Here is a 16,001-nt window from a genome sequence, read left to right on the forward strand (position 1 = left end):
CGAGCCGAATATGCAAGAGTTCAATTTCAGTTCAGTTCATTAGGTTGAATTGCACGTACTTGAATTGCGATAAACCAAATTAGTTTAAATTGCCTTCTTCGGAGTTAGAGGTGGGTAAACCTGGAAAACATTTTAGAATATCCTCTGGAGCAGCCTCCTCGCTATACAGCTAGAGAAACTGCAGGAACCCCTGACTTTAAAACCTTTGTTATTGCAAGTAGGCAACATTGCCCATTCTGATTTATTATTCATAATTATTGATTTTTGAGACTTTCATGAGTCTCTACTTGAAAGTAAAAGATCCCTTTAATTTGTATTTTTCTGCAAATCTTGGTCCTTATGCAAAATTAGCTTTTAAAAAATATTTGGCTGGGCGCGGTGGCTCAAGCCTGTAATCCCAGCACTTTGGGAGGCCGAGGCAAGTGGATCACGAGGTCAAGAGATCGAGACCATCCTGGTCAAAATGGTGAAACCCCGTCTCTACTAAAAATACAAAAAATTAGCTGGGCACGGTGGCGCGTGCCTGTAATCCCAGCTACTCAGGTGGCTGAGGCAGGAGAATTGCCTGAACCCAGGAGGCGGAGGTTGCGCTGAGCCGAGATCGCGCCATTGCACTCCAGCCTGGGTAACAAGAGCGAAACTCCGTCTCAAAAAAAAAAAAAGAATGTAAATATACATGTGCTGGAAAAACAATAAGAAGAATTTCCCAAATGTTAGTGCAGACGAGGAGTCCAAGGTGCAAGCTTTTCAGGCAACTTTCCTATTTTCTTTTTTTCTTTTTTTTTTTCTTTTTTTTGAGACAGAGTCTAGCTTTCATCACCCAGGCTGGAGTGCAATGGCCTGATCACGGTTCACTGCAACCTCCACTTCCTAGGTTCAAAGGATTCTCCTGCCTCAACTTCCCGAGTAACTAGAATTACAGGCATGTACCACCACGTAGGGCTTTTTGTATTTTTAGTAGAGACGGGGTTTCTCCATGTTGGCCAGGCTGGTCTCCAACTCCTGACCTCAAGTGATCTGCCAGCCTTGGCCTCCCAAAGTGCTGGGATTACAGGTGTGAGCCACCATGCCCCATCAACTATTTTCTTAAGAATAAGAATAGTTGGCCACTACAGGCATGAGTTGGCAGTAGCTCATGCCTGTAATCCCTGTTCTTTGGGAGGCCTAGGCAGGCAGATCACCTGAAGTCATGAGGAGTTCAAGACCAGCCTGACCAACATGATAAAACCTGTCTCTACTAAAAATACAAAAAATTAGCCAGGAGTGGTGACGCATGCCTATAATCCCAATTACTTGGGAGGCTGAGGCAGGAGAATCACTTGAACCGAGGAGGCAGAAGTTGCAGTGAGCCAAGATCGCACCATTACACTCCAGCCTGGGCAACTGAGTGAGACTCTGTCTCAAAAAAATAATAATAAAAAATAAGGATAGTTAATACTGAGTGCACCGTAGGCCAAAGCTTGAGTTCTCCTGTTAAATTCTGATTAGTTTTACCTTCATTTTGCTGTTTAACCTTCCCAGGGACTCTAAGAAATAGGGTACCTGTCACTCACCAATGTTATAAATGGGGAAACTAACACAAAATAAGATTAAATAACTTTCCCAAGGTCACACAACTTTATTTATTTATTTATTCAGAGGCGGAGTCTCACTCTGTCACCCAGGCTAGAGTGCAGTGGCATGATCTCAGCTCATTGCAACCTCTGCCTCCCGGGTTCAAGTGATTCTCCTGCCTCAGCCTCCCAAGTAGCTGGGATTATAGGTGTGTGCCAACATGCCCGGCTAATTTTTGTATTTTTTAGTAGAGATGGGGATTTCACCATATTGGTCAGGCTGGTCTCGAACCCCTGACCTCGTAATCTACCCACTTTGTGTCCCAAAGGGCTGGGATTACAGGCATGAGGCACATGCCCAGCCTACACAACTTTAAATGGTGGAAGGTAGACTCCCATGATGGCACTGGGATTTCAGAACTTCGGCTCTTACCGTCTAGATGATACGTCACCCACGATCCAAGCCTTGTTGGTATAGTATTGTCAACATTATTCCAAAGACACATTAAGTGATGGACTAATAAAATAGATTAGTAAAACCTGATATGCCTTGTTTTTTGTCTGTGACATTGTGTTCTGCTAGTGAGGATCTGAAAATGAGATAGCATTCTTAAATTGAAAGTTGTTAAATGTTTTGTTAAGTTCTGTTTTGAGTTTCTCACAAATAATGAAGAAATAAGTTCTAGGTTTTATAGTGCTGAGCCCTGGGATAATGTGATTTCATTGCTAGACCAATGCACTAAGATATCACACTAGGATGACCTCCCACAAGTTGTCACAGACTGTAGACTATTTCAAGACATGAATGATCTTTACTTTCCATTCTCCCATTCCTTCTGTAGATCACCATAGCTATTTTCACTCTAACAGATTTTCAGCTGTTTTCGTAATCAAGAATATAAGTTTAATTATTTCCCCTCTCCCCCCTCAAATTTTATGTACTGGAGGCACATGTGAGCCCATATTTTCTGCTCTGTTTATTTTTCCTTTTTTGGTCCTCCAGACAGTGCCCTCTGTTGCATGGACAGGTTCATTTTAGCCTCCACCTTCCCTTAAACAATTAGGCTCTTGATTTAAATGGTACAGATGTTAATGATGATGATTTTCCATTTTATGCATATTTTGGCCCTCTGCCTGTCTAAAGGTCTTGAGGCAAAGAGTTACATGCTGTTTCTCCGCAGGTGTCTGATTACCTGGAGAAATTGACCAGAAATGGGATTTTTTTTTTCTTTTTTTTTTTAAGATGGGGTTTCACCATGTTGGTCAGGCTGGTCTTGAACTCCTGACCTCAGGTGATCCGCCCGCCTTAGCCTCCTAAGTGCTTAGATTACAGGCGTGAGCCACCACGCCCGGTCCAGAAATGGGATTTTTTAAATACAGCGCAGGTCTCGGTGCTGTTTCCAAGAAGCGCCACCAGGTGACGGTGCAGGGAGAGGGCAAAATAGCGGCATGCCGGAAGTCTCTCTTGACGGACAGACGGGCCGGCGAGTAGCGGAAGAGGAAGCGGACACGTGGGGCACTCTACGGTGGCCGAGAGGATGCTGCATATGTGTTAGAGGCCAGTAAAGAAGCAGCCCCAGGAGGTGCGGAGAGCATCGTTTCTCTAATCTAGCCTCCCGAATGCCAAGGAGGCGTCCTGGCAGCCGTCATCATGGTGAAGGAGCAGTTCCGGGAGACGGATGTGGCCAAGAAAATGTAAGATGGTGAAAGAGTGGCCAAAGGGCGGAGAAATAGGGCAAGGGGTCCGAGGTCAGCGGTCCCGGGTCTCGGAGGGTCAGAGATGGGGTCCAATGAGAAGGGGAAGGCCAGTAGTCCCACAGGTGTGAGCAATGCCTAGAATTACCAGCGTAGGTCAAAGAGCATTGGGCAGGCCGAGGGGATTCAGCACCTCGAGAGGTCCCTGGACTTGGGCGGAGAAGGCAGAATGGCCTGAGCCTTAATGATTCGTGCACCCTGGGCCAAAGCTCGCGTTCTCCCGAAGTCATGCGATGACCCCTGTTCTTCAGCGAACCTGATCCGTGTTCTTCAGCGAACCTATCCCCTGCTGCAGCGAGGGGAGCAATCTGGGGCAGGGACTGTCTCTAATTCGGTCAGCTGCAGAGCTACTGACAGGGATGCAACAGTTGCTCACCAAAAGGATGGGGTTGCTGGCTAGAAAGCTGTACCGCAGGCCGACGGATGGCAGTGTCAGAAATGAAGCTGCTATATTCCGGGCTTTTGCCTTCAGAAAGGCCTTATGAGGCGATTACTCCTTCTTATAGTTCTCATTAGGAAATTGAATCCAGCCGAGCGCGGGGTGGCTCAGGCCTGTAATCCCAACACTTTGGGAAGCAGAAGCGGGTGAATCTCCTGAGCTCAGGAGTTCGAGAGCAGCCTGGGCAATATGGCGAAATCCCGTCGCTAACAAAAATACAAAAATTAGCCGGGCGTGGTGGTGCGTGCTTGTGGTCCCAACTACTGGGAAGGCTGAGGCCGGAAAAAACATTTGATCCTGGGAGGCAGAGGTTGCAGTGAGCCAACCTCCTGTACTCCAGCCTGGGTGACAGAGTGAGACGCTGTCTCAAAAAAAAAAAAAAAAGCAGGGGGAGAGGGAATTCATCATTCTTACAGCAGACACTGAGGAGGGTACTTCGTGTTACACCCACCCAGTGTTGGACATTAAAGATAGGATCTGAATAAAACTTTTGCTTCCTAATATAGTTGGAGAAGGTACACAAGTCAACACTGGGCATGACAAGTGCAATAAGGAGGGTAGGTCCAGGAGGTTGAGAGCGCATGGATCCAGGCCAAAGAAAGCAGACCAAACTCGAGGAGCATAACAGAGCGAGAGAGCATGGGTGATGAGAAGGAAGCAGAAGACTTGAAGCTGTGTTAAGTGTCTTGCAGGCAGTGAGGAACCTTTGAAGGATTTTGAGCAGGAGAGTATCTTGATAAGAGTTCTTCTGGAAAATCTCTTGATTCATGGTGAAAAGAATGAAAGATAGGGAGACCTTGGAGGCCATTGCATGGATCCAGGCAGGGGATCTGGCGGCCTGCAATACAGTGGTAGAGTCATTGGGAGAGGTGCATTTCAGAGAGGCTTAAGGTGTAAAATTGAAAGGATTGTTAGGGATGAAGGCAAGGAGATATGAGATGGTTGTACAGAATGCCTTGCTTGGGCAGCTGTGTGGATGGTTGCCATTCGCCGGAACAGGTGTCTTACCTAGGTGGATGCAGCATCCTCCCACATGGCAGCTCTACCTCCACACTGGCCCTTCACACACACCTGTACACCTGCTCCCAGTCAGATATAATACGTTCTCACAAAACAACTCAAGTGCTTCTGTTAAAGTGCAAATTAGGGCTATGTCAATTTAGCTTAAAATCCTCTAGCAGTGGCCAGGAGCAGTGACTCATGTCTGTAACCCCAGCACTTTTGGAGGCTGAGGCAGACAGATAATGAGGTCAGAAGTTTGAGACCAGCCTGGCCAACATGGTAAAACCCCATCTCTACTAAAAATCCAAAAATTAGCCAGGCATGGTGGCTCATGCCTGTAATCCCAGGTCCATGGGAGGCTGAAGCAGGAGAATTGTTTGAACCCAGGAAGCAGAGGTTGCAGTGAGCCAAGATCATACCATTGCACTCCAGCCTGGGCAACAGAGTGAGACTCTGTCTCAGAAAAAAAAAAAAAATCCTCTAGCAGCTTTCCATTGCACTACCATTTACGTTATTCAAATTAATTTCTACCAAAGTTCCCAAGCCCTCATGCTTTAGCCCCTGCATGCTTCACTGACTTCATCTTGTATTATTAGATTTCTATGCTTCAGTGTGTACTGATTTCATTTGGTTTCTTGAAAATGCCAAGCTTGGGCTGGGCGCGGTGGCTCACGCCTGTAATCCCAGCACTTTAGAAGGCCGAGGCGGGTGGATCACGAGGTCAAGAGATCGAGACCATCCTGGTCAACATGGTGAAACCCCGTCTCTACTAAAAATACAAAAATTAGCTGGGCACAGTGGCACATGCCTGTAATCCCAGCTACTCAGGAGGCTGAGGCAGGAGAATTGCCTGAAACCAGGAGGCGGAGGTTGCGGTGAGCCGAGATCGCGCCATTGCACTCCAGCCTGGGTAACAAGAGCAAAACTCCGTCTCAAAAAAAAAAAAGAAAATGCCAAGCTTGTGCCAGTCCCAGGACCCCAGGCCTAGTCATTCTCTCCACTTCAGATGCTCTTCCTTCTCATTAATTGTCCGTTTTACAGAGAGGCTTTCTGACCATGCCACATAAAGTAGTTCTTCAGACTCTACCGCTTATATCACGTCTGCCTCTGTTCACATTTATGTATCTGTCTGTTTGTGGTCTGTCTTTCCCACCCCGAACTGTGAATTCTGTGTTGCCATGGACCTTGTCTGTCTTAGCTAATCTGTCTCCTCAGCCTCTAGGATGGTGCCTGGCACATAGGAAACACCCAATTTGTTGGAAGAATGAATGAAGGGGCAGATATAGGGAAAAAAGTATTGGGGTCTGTGTTCAATGTGTGGGGTTTGAAGTGCCCGTGAGATACCCAGGTGGAACTGTCCAGGAGGGGGTATCTATACAGATGTCCAGTTGCGTAGCAGTAGCTGGCCTATAGAGATAGATTTGATAGACGTCAACATGTATGTGAGTGGCATGGTCACTGGGGAGAATGTGTAGAATGAGAAGGTAAGAGGACGAAGATTGTAATGCTAGGTGGTGCAGTACACCAGTATTTAAGGGATAGCAGTGGAAGAAAAGACCTCAAAAGCGATTGTGCGAGGAGCAGCCAGAGAAGGGAAGAAGAAAACTCACAAAGAGTATACGGTGTCACCAAAGCTGAGAGAAAAGCACTTCAAGATTGGGCAGGGTGCCGCCAGTGCTGCAGAGGTAAAATGAGGAAGCTCCTATTGGATTCAGCAGCAGGCAGGTTGTCTAGGGGGCCTTTTTGAGCACTGTTGCTTTGATGGTGAGAGTAGAAACTGGCTTCCAGTAAGATGAAGGAATGTTTGCAAAGGAACAATGAGAAAGGGTTGAATATATTTAATACTGGTAGGAAAAGCCAGTGGAGATAGTTGGAAGGATATATTGGTTATGATGGGCTATGTATGTAATAGATATTTTTGGTCACAGGTTTTGCTGTAATTTTTACCTTTTTTCTTATCCCAGAAGCCACATCTGTTTTGGAATGAAGTCACCCGAGGAGATGCGCCAACAGGCGCACATCCAAGTTGTTAGTAAGAACCTGTACAGCCAGGACAACCAACATGCCCCCTTGCTATACGGGGTGCTCGACCATAGGATGGTAAGACTCCCTGACCCTTTGCAGTACTGATAGATAAAACTGGTGACTTACCAAACTGAAAGGAGCAAGGGCTTCCTTCCATCTCCCCAACTCCCCCTGCATGTGTCAGACCAAGTCAAGAACTCTGGCCCTTAGTCAGCAAGGTAGGAATGTCTGATTCTGATTCAAGTCATGAAAATTAAAAGAGAAAAAGAAAAAAAAGTGGGAAGCGATCTCAGAAAGAAAACTTAAAAAGCAAAATAAATGATTCTTTGTCACCTAGCCAGCCATGATTGGCTGGGCCCTCTTTCCCGTCCAGCAGTCTGTGTTGATAATTGGGTGTGCTTTTTTTCCGAAGGGAACGAGTGAGAAGGATCGTCCATGTGAAACCTGTGGGAAAAACTTGGCTGACTGTCTAGGCCACTACGGGTATATCGACCTGGAGTTGCCGTGTTTTCATGTAGGGTACTTCAGAGCAGTCATAGGCATCTTACAGGTAAGCACACAGGTGCCAGTTTCCCAGACATAAATTCTGGAGTGATTGGTCAGGGACACTGGAATGAACTTAGGAATCGTGAGTGGTGGGGGATACATCTATGGGACGTTTTTATGCTAAATACATAATATTTTCTTCTCACACTATATTAAATCACTCAAGGATTATTCATTTTATTTACACTGAGAAGATGGTAGATGCATGTTGTTAAAATAAATAACAGTAGTAGTTCAAACTGCAGAATAGCACAAAGGAAAAAACAAAGGGAACAAAGTCTGGCTACCAGCCGTGAGTACTGCTAATCTGGTGGACACAGGCTCTCTCTCCATGCGTGTCCATAGTACGGAGCCATTTGCAGAGCTGTGTATATGGTCACTCAGTTAAGGGTACAAGACAGGGTGACAGCATTTTTGAAAGACAAGAATTTTTCATTCTCCCTTCTGCTTTTATCTGTCTTGCTTAATTTGAAAAAGATGATCTGTAAAACCTGCTGCCATATCATGCTGTCCCAAGAGGAGAAGAAGCAGTTTCTGGACTATCTGAAGAGGCCTAGCCTGACCTACCTTCAGAAGCGAGGACTGAAGAAGAAAATCTCTGACAAGTGCCGAAAGAAGAACATCTGCCATCACTGTGGCGCTTTCAATGGTGGGTGGAATGCACAGAAGGCTGAGCGATAGCCCTTTCCACGCACTGTCTTCTGTTTAGTTTAATAGTTTTACATCATGTTCTGGAGTCAGCTTTGCTCCCTATAAATTAGGCCTAAGAGCCTAACAACTGATGTCCTATTAGGAAGTGGACTTCTCATCTTTTATTGCTATAGTAGTTTCAGTGATTTCATTAACCACGCTACAACCTCTGGCCAATCGGAGAACCTAATTTTTTAACTGTTGGTAATTCAATTAACCCTTATAGGTACTGTAAAGAAGTGCGGATTACTGAAGATAATTCATGAGAAGTACAAGACCAACAAAAAAGTGGTGGATCCCATTGTATCAAATTTCCTTCAGTCTTTTGAAACAGCCATTGAACATAATAAAGAAGTGGAGCCTCTGCTGGGAAGGGCACAGGTAAGCCTGAGAATGCATGCCCACCTTCTGCCTGCCTCTTTCACACATAACACACACCCTCCCTCCCCAACCTCCGCCCCATCCCTAGACGCCCACTATCTTCCAAAATGAGAGGTCCAGTTAGGTTCAGCAGCTCTCTAGCAATTCTTATTTGACCATAACAAGTGTTTATCTGACACTAAGGTTAATGGAGACTGGCCTTGTAACGCCACATGTTTTTGTTTTTCCTTTTGCTTTTAATTGAGATGGGTTCTTGCTGTGTTGCCCAGGCTGGTCTCGAACTCCTGAGCCCAAGTGATCCTCTCACCTCAGCCTTCCAAAGTGCTAGGATTACACGTATAAGCCACCAACCCTGTCCCCTTGTTTGTGCTTTTACCTTAGTTCTTTTTTTAAAAATTATTTTATATATTTGTTTATATATTATTTTAATTTTTGAGGCGAGGTCTTGCTCTGTCACCTAGGCTGGAGTGTGGTGGTGTGATCATGGCTCATTGTAGCCCCACCCTCCCAGGCTCAAGTGATCCTCTCACGTCAGCCTACCAAGTAGCTGGGACTACAGGCACATGCCCAGCTAATTTTTTAATTTGTTGTAGAGACAAGGTCTTGCTGTGTTGCCCAGGCTACGAACTCCTGGGTTCAAGCAATCCTCTTGCCTCAGCCTCCCAAAGTACTGGGATTACAGGTGTCAGCCACTGCTCCCTGGCCTTCATCATTTTTAACAGTAACACTTTTTTTTTTTTTTTTTTTTTTTGAGAATCTCTCTCTGTCGCCCAGGCTGGAGTGTGGCTGCACGGTCTTGGCAGCCTCCAACCTCCACCTTCTGGGTTCAAGCAATTCTCTTGCCTCAGCCTCCTGAGTAACTGGAGTTACAGGTGCCCGCTACCATGCCCAGCTAATTTTTGTATTTTTAGTAGAAACCAAGTTTCACCATGTTGGCCAGGCTGGTCTCAAACTACTGACCTCAGGTGACCCACCCGCCTCAGCCTTCCAAAGTGCTGGAATTATAGACGTTCTATGAGCCACCACGCCTGGGCAGTAATTATAGATATAAGAGCCACCACACCCAGCCAGTATACATTTTTAATTGTATGGGCTACATTTTTATTGTAAAAGATTTTAAAATCATAGCTATACAGGGCATAAACTATTCCTCACGTGGTAAAGTACAAGAAGACTGTATGGAGTAAGAATGGATAGAAATAGACCAGCCACAGTGGGGATGGGTGTTAGAGGAGAGGGATCAGAGGTGAGTAAGTGCCCATATGTGGACATGTGGAGAAAGGGCAGTACTCCTGGAAACAGGAAGGGCAAGCATCAGTCATTGATTCAAGTGGAGATCTCTCCAAGGCAGTTGGAATTAAGCAATCACAGAGGAAGTTAAGGAGAAGGTATGTTTGTCCTTGTACTGCCATGGAAGTGAGGAGCTTTCTGACCTGGTAGCAGCCTGTCAAGAGAGCCCAAGGGGTAATATGCCCTCCTGGCTGTGGCCTCACCTGCATCTTCGCCTCGCTGACTGCTCTGCTCCGAGACCAACCTCCCTAACATACCACTACCACATAAATTGCTCCTCCCCAGGGACCTGCAGACAGTCCCGTTGCTTTCGAGGACCACTTCTCTGCCTCCGCAAGCTCTCAGCAGTAACAGTGATTGTCCTGCAGGGCCTAGGAGGCATTTCGTTTGAAAATGTCTCCTAAGTGATTTGGCCCATGAGGGACCCACCTCCTGATGAAGAGTCACCTGTCCAGTGCCTCCAACTTGGACCTCTGGGCATTCCCCCACTGCCACCAGCTCCCTGTCCACAGCACCCCACTTTACCAGAGTTGACACCCTAGAGGATTCAGGGGGTAGTCAAGAGCCTTGGCCTTAGGGTCAGATAGACATGAGATTAGAGCCAGCCTTGCTGCTTACCAGTTCTGTGACATGGGGCATGTGACCTAACCTGGCCTCCAGTTTCTTCATCTGTAGCATGGGATTGCAAGAGTGTCTCCTTTAGAGCTGCTGGGAGGATTGAGAGATGAGTTTCCGATCAGGTGTTTAGTGCATGGCTCGGCACATAGCAAGTGCTTGGAGCTTGTTGCCCAGTTGCAGTAGTATTTATCACTGCCACCACCACTCCTGTCACAGTCATGATCATAATGAATGTAGCCGAGGGTTCATCCACCTCTCTGCCTGTGTGCTTGTCCTCCCAGTGTTCCTTCAGCCTGGTGAAGCCTCCCTCCCTCTTCCAACCCAGCCATCCTCCAGTCCCTTAGCTGCTCTCACGAAGCCTCCTCTGCTATCTAAACCACCTCTGATCCTACCCTTCAGTGTTATAACTGTTCTTTGACAAGGTGCATTTTTGTTTGATGCCTGTCATGACGCATGGAGCAATGGCAGGTCCTCCGTAGTCATTAAGTCGTCCTGGGTCTTCTACTCCCTGGGGAGTGTGGGAGAGGGCAACACATGGATTTACCATTTGTCTAATTCTACGCAGCCCTCCTCAGAGAGGGCCCCTTTTGCATCTAAGGGATACCACATCATTGAGTATGTTCACCCTTTATGAAGAGGGCTTGCACACAAGTGGGCCCATGGCCCCCCTGCTCACTCATCTCAGGATTGTCCGTGTTCTGATGTGCTCCCGCCTGTTTAATTTTCGGGAATATGGAAGCTGTGGTGTACAGGCAGCGCAGCATGACTGAGTTGGAAGAGACCCTAGAGCAGTGGTTCTTGACCTTTTCAGGGTCACAGACATCCCCCTTGCCCCCACTTCAGGGATTGGACAGAAATTATAGACTCTATCCCCAGAAGGCTTTTATGTACACATACCCAAATCTACGTCAATGTGAGTCGAAGGGTTTGTGACCCTGCAGATGAGTCTCTCCATAGAGGTCATCAGTCCGGGTGGAAATGCTCTCCACAGTGTCCCTGGCACACTGAGTGGCAGGCTGATGTTCTGCCAGCACCACCCGAGGCAGCCCACTGCATCACAGAGAGCTCTAGTTGATAAGATGGTCTTCCTTGTGCAAAACCGAGCCACTCTTGTGCTGTCTCCATCAGTCCCTGCTCAGTTTCCCAGTGCATAGTAGACTAAGTTGGCAGCTTCTTCCATGACCCTCTTAGGAGGCAGTCATGTCACTCTTGACAATCTCTCTTGCTAAGAGATGGTTTCCAGATTCTTGCCAATCCTTGTGCCATCTTGGATGCCCGGCAGTTCCATGATGTTCTCGGTCTCTTGTTTAGTACAGGTTGAATATCCTAATCTGAGAATCGGAGATCCAAAATGCTCCAAAATCCTAAACTCAGAGCACCAAAATCCTAAACTCAGACACTCAAAGGAAGTGCTCAGTGGAGCACTTTGGATCTCAGGTCTTCGGATTAGGAATGCTCAGCTGGCAAGTATAATGCAAATATTTCAAGATCCAAAAGAATCCAAAATACTTCTGGTCCCAAGCATTTCAATCGGGGTTGCTCAGTCTATACTGACTGTGTTGGTACTCCAGGTAAGTTCTGGCCTCTGTCCCATACCTACGTTTCTGTTAACACAATTTCAGGTGGTAGTGAGGTGCCCATTGCTGGAAGACAGGAAAGCCAAGGAAGGGAATTCTGCTCCAGGAAGGACCTGCATAGAAGAACTCTCCGGCACAATTTCTTGCTTCTCCTTTCCAACTACACTATGACATCCTCCAGAGCAGGACAACAATAACTTTCTCTGGCTACGGTGTCATAAAGGCAGTAGCTGTTCAAACATTTATTTCTAACTTTGTTCCCCATCTCATGAAGTTATACTTAGTAAATTGTACTTATAACATACACTCTGAGTCACACAGTTGTAGATCCCCAGGAAATTTCATAAGTAAGCAACAAGACAAGGTGACCACTGTTACCTTGATCTTTGGCTCTCTCTAATAATTTGCATATTTCATATATTGCAAGTAAGTTGTTTACAGCATTGCAGTTTTATTAAATAATGTCAATACAAAGCTAATATAAGTCCATAAAGAAAATTTAAATATAAAAAAAATCAAAAAGATGTGATTTAGCTTACCTAAAGACAGCTCTATTAATACCTCAGTGAATGCTTCCATTTCCTTTTCTCTGTACAAAGATGTACATTTTCCCCTGATGTGAGACTAGTCATATACTTGCTTATTCCAGCTACCAATATTTTATGGATACTTTTGATGTCAATTGCTATGTTTGTATAGTATCTTTTTTTTTTTTTTTTCAAATGACTTCCTGCTTTTCCACATAGAGGTATACCATGATTTTATTTAGCTAGTAACCTGTCAGGCTATTTCCAACTTTTCACTATTAAGAACAGCTTTCACTACCTGCCTACAAAAAAAAAAAAAAAACAGCTTTTGTGAACATTCTTGTAGCTAAATCTTTGTGTTCATTTCTGAAGTTACACCCCTTGGGATAATTATGAGAAGTGGAATTTTTGGCTTGGAATAAAAGATGTAAACATTTTTAAGGCTCTTGCAGCATAGCATGTCATCCTCAGAAATCTCTGTTGTCACTTATCCAAAGTAACAGATAGGTTAGAGAACATGGTGAAGGAAAACCTCGGCCCAAGCTATGGAAGACTAACATAGTATCTTCATTTCTGACTTTCGTCCTTTCCATAGGAAAACTTGAATCCCTTAGTAGTTCTGAATTTATTTAAACGAATCCCAGCTGAAGATGTTCCCCTCCTTCTGATGAACCCAGAAGCTGGAAAGCCGTCTGACTTGATTCTCACGCGACTTTTGGTACCTCCTTTGTGTATCAGACCCTCCGTTGTGAGTGATTTGAAGTCTGGCACCAATGAAGATGATCTGACAATGAAATTGACAGAAATCATTTTCCTCAATGATGTTATTAAAAAGGTCAGTGCCTTCCCATTAGCTTGTAAGTTTTGTAGTATATCTATCCTAAAACTTCTGGTCAAGAAAATGTGAGAAGAATCAAACTGAGCAGGTTTTTTTCTGTTGGGGCTGTGCTGGTTTCAGCATCGGATCTCAGGAGCAAAGACACAGATGATCATGGAGGACTGGGACTTTCTGCAGCTGCAGTGTGCCCTCTACATTAACAGTGAGCTCTCGGGCATCCCCCTCAACATGGCGCCCAAGAAGTGGACCAGAGGTTTCGTCCAGCGCCTGAAGGGAAAACAGGGTGGGTTTCCAACAAGGCATGTAGAAGCCAGCGCGCTGTCTTTGGTTCCTTTTCATGGAGTGTCTGTACAACTTCTCTAATTGGAAGTTACAGGCTTTTCTCAATCTCTGTTCTTATAATTCCCATCAGCACATGTTATGCCATGGGGACCTATGACATGTTTTTGGCTATTTAGGTCGATTTAGAGGAAATCTCTCAGGAAAGAGAGTGGATTTTTCTGGCAGAACAGTCATCTCGCCTGACCCCAACCTCCGGATTGATGAGGTAGCTGTGCCAGTCCATGTGGCCAAAATTCTAACTTTTCCTGAGAAGGTATGTGACCACTCAGTTGCTCAATTCTTGGTCTTAAATTCAGTTTTTTACATTGTATTTTGGTATAGCAAACAACAGGCAGTGGAACGTCCCTAGTAACCCACCCAGCCCACAGTTTGGTTTATATGAGTGTATGTCTCTTCCCAGTTTGTTTTATACATGTATGGTATATCTAGTCTCTAAAACATCTGCAGCCACGTTTGTTTCTGGCTTCATGTATATACTCATATATATGCTATACTTACTCTTCTGCAACGTTTTTTTCCAGTTAGTAACATCTTGACCAAGCATGGTAGCTAACGCCTGTAATCCCAACACTTTGGGAGATCAAGGCAGGCGGATCGCCTGAGCTTGGGAGTTTGAGACCAGCCTGGGCAACATAGTGAAAACCTTGTCTCTACCAGAAATACAAAAAATTAGGCAGGCATGGTGGCATGCACCTGTGGACCCAGCTACTCAGGAGGCTGAGGTGGAAGGATTTCTTGAGCATGGAAGGTGGAAGTTGCACTGAGCCGAGATCACACCAATGCACTCTAACCTGGGTGAGAGTGAGACCCTGTCTTAAAAAAAAAAATCTTAGACACTTTTCTATGTTGATTCATACCTCATATTTTAAACTAAATGGTAAATATTACCCCTAGTTAATATTCTTGGGATACATTTTTATTTTTAAAACCTTACAGTCACTGAGTCAAAGCATTTGAACATTTTAAGGCTATTGCTACATACCCAGAAAGGCATTTATTTTTTTTTATTTTTATTTTTATTTTTGAGACGGAGTTTCGCTCTTGTTACCCAGGCTGGAGTGCGATGGCGCGATCTCGGCTCACCGCAACCTCCACCTCCCGGGTTCAGGCAATTCTCCTGCCTCAGCCTCCCGAGTAACTGGGATTACAGGCACACGCCACCATGTCCAGCTAATTTTTTGTATTTTTAGTAGAGACGGTGTTTCACCATGTTGACCAGGATGGTCTCGATCTCTTGACCTCGTGATCCACCCGGCCTCCCAGAGTGCTGGGATTACAGGCATGAGCCACCGCGCCCGGCCGGCATTTATTTTTTTAAGAGACAGACTCTCGCTCTGTCACCCAGGCCGAAGTACAGTGGTACACTCATAGCTCACTGTAACCTCAAACTCCTGGGCTCAAGCCATTCTTCTGCCTCAGCCTCCCAAGTAGCTAGGACTACAGGTGCACATCACTATGCTCAGCTAATTTAAAAAAAATTTTTTTAGAGATGGGATTCTCAGTGTGTTGCCCAGACTGGTTTTGGACTCCCAGCCTCAAGCAGTCATACCACCTTAGCCTCCCAAGTCACTGAGATTACAGGCCCCTGTGCCCAGCTAGTCCTTTTCTTTTTTTTTTTTTGAGACTGAATCTTACTCTATTGCCCAGGCTGGAGTGCAGTGGCATAATCTCGGCTCACTGCAACCTCCACCTCCTGGGTTCAGATGATTGTCCTGCCTCAGCCTCCTGAGTAGCTAGGATTACAGGTGCCCACCACCACACCCAGCTAATTTTTGTATTTTTAGTAGAGGCGGGGTTTCACCATGTTGGCCAGGCTGGTCTTCAGCTCCTGACCTCAAGTGATCCACCCACCTCAGCCTCCCAAAGTGCTGGGCTTACAGGTGTGAGCCACCGCGCCTGGCTCATACTTTCTTTTTTAAAATTGAGGTCTAGATAACTGCAAGATCTGCTAACAAGAGAACATTGATTGGCTTTACCCTTGAGACTCACAATTGGCCCAGATCATAGAAGCTCCTGGTAAGCTTGTATCGTGTCCTCAGTTGAGTTACTGATGATCCAAACATTTCTTTCTCCGAAATGGTATTCCACAAGACAATTGTTTAAGAGGTTACAGAACACAGTCAATGCAGACCAGGGCTTGTGGTGCTGGTGTCACAATTTTTAAACCTTACAACCCCACGCCCTACCCCCAACAACTGTTTCTAGGATCACAGAAGGTCCCTATAGATCAATCTAGCCTACCTGTTTTACCATTGGGGAAACCAAGCACCAAGAAAGGACTGTGCCATGTCACCCAGTGAGCAAACAGCTGAGTTGACACTGGAAGCTGGGCACTTGTTTGCCAGTCTGTTCACATTACACTCAAGACCATAGGCAGCAGGTTACCCAGGGTGCCTCTCTTTCTCCTAGAATCCGTAC

The 16,001-nt window shown here is 45.7% G+C and overlaps 1 protein-coding gene across 2 annotated transcripts in view; it reads left to right on the top strand.

Annotated features, from left to right (window-relative positions):
• The first annotated feature begins 3,066 nt into the window (after window positions 1-3,066).
• The window catches only part of POLR3A (RNA polymerase III subunit A), a 55,302-nt gene continuing 42,367 nt past the window's right edge, over window positions 3,067-16,001 (top strand). For both annotated transcript variants that reach the window (XM_002756207.7, XM_078345494.1), the window contains exons 1-8: window positions 3,067-3,248; window positions 6,714-6,849; window positions 7,187-7,324; window positions 7,798-7,969; window positions 8,237-8,391; window positions 12,999-13,238; window positions 13,362-13,524; window positions 13,700-13,836. In XM_002756207.7, coding sequence (XP_002756253.1) covers window positions 3,205-3,248; window positions 6,714-6,849; window positions 7,187-7,324; window positions 7,798-7,969; window positions 8,237-8,391; window positions 12,999-13,238; window positions 13,362-13,524; window positions 13,700-13,836 — 1,185 coding nt within the window. In that variant the 5' untranslated portion in view covers window positions 3,067-3,204. The remainder of the gene's footprint in view (window positions 3,249-6,713; window positions 6,850-7,186; window positions 7,325-7,797; window positions 7,970-8,236; window positions 8,392-12,998; window positions 13,239-13,361; window positions 13,525-13,699; window positions 13,837-16,001) is intronic.

Source organism: Callithrix jacchus, chromosome 12 (assembly GCF_049354715.1).
Source record: "Callithrix jacchus isolate 240 chromosome 12, calJac240_pri, whole genome shotgun sequence".
In the NCBI taxonomy this organism is placed as follows: Eukaryota; Metazoa; Chordata; class Mammalia; order Primates; family Cebidae; genus Callithrix; species Callithrix jacchus.